Here is a 5,753-nt window from a genome sequence, read left to right on the forward strand (position 1 = left end):
CCCCCCCCCCCCCCCCCCCCCCGTAGGTAAGAATGAAGAAGTCATGAAACAAACCTTTGTTGCCGAAGAGTTCTCATTTGACAAGCATGCAAACATTGTTGTATAGAGCTTTGTGTCTCTCTTGTTGCTCTCTGCTTGGCGCTATTCTAGTGTCTTCTGTATCAGTTTCAAGGGAAAAAGGAGAATCAAAAAATAATTTTAGTTTTTCTTTTTAATAAAATAGGGTGAATCAAAGGTCTGAGACATTGCGGAATGATAAAGAAAGAAAGTGTTGGAGACAAAAATGCTAATTAAAAGGATTTAGTTCGTTTTTTCTCCTGTGAAATTCTTGATTATCAATCCCACTAATAAAAATATCAAATTTACTTGAGGAAACAGAGTTAAGTAGGAAAAAGAACATTGAAACAAAACTAAACATACCAATCTCAATAAATTTAAAGGCATTTATGTTGATAGCTTATGAACAGTATGGCACATAACAAATTTGGGAGAAAGTCTAGCTATTAATAGAGAAATCTCAATTGCCGCTGATCATCGAGTTCATGATACATACAGTGGCAACAATCAAATACTCTCCAATGATTCAATTAAAACCTCATCAGATCTCTAGCTTTTGTTTTCAATTTCACATTTTGACACCATTTAAATCAAACCGGGTCAGAGATAACAAAATATTATCATCTACTATTTGAGAATTTAATCAAACAACATAGGAAATAAAAGGAATGAAAAAAGATTTCCTAATCACTGAAGATCTCTCCTTTAGAAGCAAAAGATGTGAAACTTGAGATATATGAGAAATCCTAATCACTGAAGATATCTCCTTCAAAAGTTTTATTTCTGAAAGGGTATGTAACGCGTTAGAAGTTATTTCTCAAAGGATATGTAATATTTTAGAAGATGATTAGGTCATAACTGCTCAGATTAAAGTGAGGAATTTATTTTGTAAATAATTAAAACGACAAAAAAAAGAAAAAAATTGAAAAATCTGAGAAAAAAGAAAAATATGAATCCTGCATTGTCATGCTGCCACATCAGACTCCTCTACATTCAGCTTTATATATAAAGAGAGAGAGATTATTTTCGTTTATATTTTATTTCACATCAAATACAATATTCGTGCCTTTTTTTAGGGGTAATTAGGTAATCTTAATTAGAAAAAGTATTGGATTTTTAATTATCATGTTTTATGTTTCAATGTATATTGAGAGTTACGCTTAATAAAAAGTCGCTCACATCCAATCATATCGATGTTTATCTTACATTAATAAAAATAATATATATTGCCATTCACAATCAATTTTATTTCTTAGGCCTAATTTGGTTATATGTATCTAGGGGTGGGTGTTCGGTATTCAGTTTGCTATTATCATAATTCAAATTCGGTAATTTGATAATCGGTAAATGAAAATACATACCAAATACCATATCATTAAACTTCGATTTGGAAATTCGATAATCGGTAAATTAAACTTCGATTCAGTACAGTATTTGATAATACCATATTAAAGTTAAATTTGGTAGACTCTAATCTAGGCCAAATTCAACTGTTTACTTTAGAATAGAATCAAAATACAAAATAAAGTTTCTGCCCTATGCCTTATGGAAACAACACTTTTCAACACTTCATCAGTGATGTTTTATAGCTCATTCATCATCTACTGATTTAAAATAATAACTATTTAATGCAGAAATGACTCCGAAAGATAATAGCCATATATGTTCCTCAAATATTTGCCTCGTAATGACTAGTGAGTGAGTTTAAATAAAAGAATTCACTAACCCTTTCATCAAGAAAAACTTATGAGATATTTAAAATCATACAACATAGTGTCAAACCTTTTTGATTACTTAGATATGGCAGGAAATGAGTATCTCTGCAACAACTCTGCCACTAGACATAACTTAGATATACCTAAAAGTTGCATCACGACTAGACAAGTTCAGGTTATTTTGATAGATAGAACCAGAATGAAGAAAACACGAATAATATGAAACAATAACTTCATATTTGAACATGTTATCAACTGCTGCTAACAATAAAAAATTTAAAAGTGATTTTCATTTTAAAATTTTAAAATTAATATAGTATTATAAACTTTTAGGTTGTGGGCTTTTATTGATCTTTTGTAGAATATTAATTTGGACTCGTGACCTATGAGTATAGACTATGGTCAGTTAACAATAATTTGGTATTCGGTAAATACCAAATACCATATGGTAATAATATCTTTTTTCAATCTCGAACCAAAATACCGTAATTTTAAAATTTTACTCCCAATTACCATATCAAATACCGAATTACCAAATACTGAATATCAAATTCTTCAATTCGGTTCGATAATTTGATTTCTGATATTTTATGCCCATCCTGTATCTCAGTTTTACTTTTACTTATTAAAATTAGATTATTTGATTTGTGTAAAAAGAACTTCACTAATTATTTATCCAAGTAGTGTATACTCCCTCCGTTTTGAATTAAGTAGTTCTTAAGCTTTTTATTCCTAAACAAATGATGTTTTAGATAATCAAGAAGATACTAATTATATTTTTTTATTTTTTCCTTATTTAAATAAAAAGAGATTTACATAACCAAGAAATTATTTAAGAGTTTAAAAGTATTTAATATGGGTAATTAGTAAAAGTATATTTATTTTCTAGGAATAAGTATTTTCTTAATGTGCGTGTCCAAGCTAAAACAATTACTATTTATTTAGGAACGCGTGGCGTATTGATGAATTTAAGGGTGCGCATCAGCCAGTTTGAATTGATTTTGTGTATTATCGATTCGGTTTATCGATTTTTGATTTGTCAATATGCTAAATTGATAACTGAACCAATAAGATATTCATTATCGATTTTTGGTCATTGTCAATTCGATTTTCGGTTAACCAATAAGAAAATACTCCACTTAATTTTCTTTTCTTTCTATTATTTTTATTTGTTCTACACTATCTTCATATATAAAGTTACACAAATTATACTCCCTCCGTCCTAAATTACCCATCGCAAATTGAGACGGCACATTGATTAAGAAAAATAATTAATAACATGGCTAGTTTACCATAATATCTCTATTAAATGATGTTTACATTTTTACTTGAAGAAAAAGTAATTAATGCAAAGGGTAAAACATGGAAAAAAAATTGTATTTTCTTAATTAATGAAAAAAGACAAGTAACATGGGAAATCAAGTTAGGAAATTTGGGACGGGTAATTTGGGATGAAGGGAGTAAAAACTAAGACAACAACTATAAATATAAAAGACAATAAGGTATGTATTTAAAATCTAAAGCCATTATTATATAAGTATGAATAATAATATGATTTTAAAATAATTTTATTGGGTTATCAGTTTAACCATTAACTAAAATCTTAAAATAAAAAATCGAACCGACAATCAATAAAAAAAATTACAAAATTGTTAAAAATATAAATCCAACAACTGAATACCGATAAATTAATAATACTTTTATTCCTGTTGGAATACTACATGAGATGTTTGATGTTTCTAATACTCGTTTGCTGCCTAACGCGTGATATTTATGGCTGACCATTTCCATTTTCCAATCAAAAAAGAGAGTCAAACACTTTGGCTGCTCCCTTTTGAATATTGAAATCTCTTTTTCTTACTTTTGACAATTTCCGTCCACCCCACATCATTTAAAATAAATACTTATTATAGTAAAATTCAAGTTCCAACTCCAATTGGATCCCAATTATCATTTACAAATTCTCCATATTTTCAAACCACCATGAATGCAATCCACCACCCTCACCATCTCCATGCCACAAATTTTCACAACCACAACCATCAAATAAACAAAAATAGAATCCGCATGGTCGATGCCTACCAAGATGTTAAAACCTCAAAGAAATCAAACAGGCCTGATGAAACATTGTCAAACCTTTTAAACATTCAAAAACCATACCAAAAGATTAATCCTACTCCTAGTACTCATTCTAATTGGAACGTTTTGAACATTCACGAAGACAAGGCTAACACACCTACAATGTCCCCTAAGGAGGACATATCTGATTGATGGTGCGACATTCATGGTTTTCAAGAATGGGAAGGCCTTCTTGATCCACTCCACTCATTGCTTCGTCGAGAAATTGTCAAATATGGTGAATTTGCTCAAGCAACTTACGATGCATTAGATTTTTACTCATTCTCGGATTATTGTGGAAGTTGCATGTACAATAGCCATAAATTGTTTGACAAGTTAGGCCTTAGCAAGAGTCGTTACAAAGTTACCAAGTACATCTACGCCATGTCACACATAGATATGCCCCAATGGCTTGAAAGATCAAGATTGACATACACATGGAGCAAAGATTCAAATTGGATTGGTTTTATGGCAGTGAGTGATGATGAAGAATCGCGACGAATTGGGAGGAGAGACATTGTTGTATCATGGAGAGGCACTGTGACACCTTCAGAATGGTATGAAAATATGCAGAAGAAATTAGAGCCAATTGGATACAAGGGCTCAAAAATGGAACATGGTTTTCTTAGTATTTACACATGTAAGAGTGATTCAACTAGATACAACAAATCAAGTGCCTCAGAACAAGTCATGAAAGAATTAAAAACGTTGGTAGATTTTTACAAAACCAAAGGTGAAGAAGTTAGCCTCACAATAACTGGACACAGCTTAGGGGGTGCACTATATCTCCTAAATGCTTATGAATCATCAACAAATTTTCCAATACTTCTAATTAGTGTTATTTCCTTTGCATCCCCAAGAGTTGGAAATATTGCATTTCGATATGAGCTTTACCAAATGGGAATCAAAATTTTACGCGTTACAGTCAAGCAAGATTTAGTCCCTCAAATGCCCGGAATAGTTTTGAATGAAAGTTTACAAAAATTCAACGATTTTACGGGGACATTGGAGTGGATTTACACACATGTTGGAGCTGAATTGAAGCTTGATGTTAGGTCTTCACCTTATCTCAAAAGGAGGTTCAATTTCATAGAGATTCATATGCTTGAGACATACCTTCATTTAGTAGATGGTTTCGTGAGTACTGGTTCAACTTTTAGGTCTAATGCTAAAAGGGATGTAACACTAGTGAACAAAGGATCTGATATGATTATAGATGAGTTAAGAATTCCTACTTATTGGTATCAATTAGCCCACAAAAGGTTAGAACGTAATTCTTATGGTAGGTGGGAAAGGCCCAAAAGAGATCCAGAAGATATTCCTTCACCTATTAGGGAGGAACATAAGTCATGACGAACTTGTACCGCAAGAAATTAGTTATGGATTTTGAAACCTTATATATTTTAGTAGTTTTTTAAGTTACCTTGATAAACTTATTTAACTTCAATTCTTAATTTCTTTGTTCTCATTAATGTAAAATAGAGTTTGGACTTATTCTCATTCTGGAACTTTTCTGCTGTTGGTTAAAGAGCAAGTTTATTTAGAAACTAAAAACCATGGCCTTTTTTGCTGTTGGGTGCTCCAAGCTACATCTTCACTCAGAAGATTATGCGGTCACTGTCAAATATAGTAACCCAACAACAGTTGGGTTTGAATCCCAAGAGAACACATGGAATCGTGGCTCTCAACTGTTGTAATTAACGTGCAAAAACTGGAAAAGTAAATGGGGGGATTTGAGTGGCAATATCGAACAAGTAGCTAATATCAACTTCAGTTGTAATCAGTCGTAGGTGAACATTAGGATTGTGTTCCCCCCGGCTTCTCGATTCTGTAGGCTTATCGTGCTTTATTGGACCAACCCAT

General features: G+C 31.7%; 2 protein-coding genes across 4 annotated transcripts in view; one reads left to right on the plus strand and one right to left on the minus strand.

Moving 5' to 3' along the window:
- Window positions 1-1,100, minus strand: part of LOC124886737 (protein CELLULOSE SYNTHASE INTERACTIVE 3-like) — a 3,361-nt gene extending 2,261 nt beyond the window's left edge. The window contains exons 1-2 of one of the 3 annotated variants that reach the window (XM_047395770.1): window positions 421-1,100; window positions 55-156 (exon numbers count right to left, since the gene is read on the minus strand). In XM_047395770.1, coding sequence (XP_047251726.1) covers window positions 55-77 — 23 coding nt within the window. In that variant the 5' untranslated portion in view covers window positions 78-156; window positions 421-1,100. Of the gene's footprint in view, window positions 1-54 lie in introns of all 3 variants that reach the window. The other 2 variants (XR_007044110.1, XM_047395769.1) reach the window with 2 other exon arrangements.
- A 2,583-nt stretch (window positions 1,101-3,683) lies between these two features.
- LOC107879615 (phospholipase A1-Igamma1, chloroplastic) lies at window positions 3,684-5,387 on the plus strand. Its single transcript, XM_016726626.2, is given in 1 exon segment — window positions 3,684-5,387. A coding segment is annotated over 1 exon segment (1,488 nt). The 5' UTR covers window positions 3,684-3,755; the 3' UTR covers window positions 5,244-5,387.
- The last annotated feature ends 366 nt before the right edge of the window (window positions 5,388-5,753 follow it).

Source organism: Capsicum annuum, chromosome 8, assembly GCF_002878395.1.
Source record: "Capsicum annuum cultivar UCD-10X-F1 chromosome 8, UCD10Xv1.1, whole genome shotgun sequence".
Classification (NCBI taxonomy): domain Eukaryota; kingdom Viridiplantae; phylum Streptophyta; class Magnoliopsida; order Solanales; family Solanaceae; genus Capsicum; species Capsicum annuum.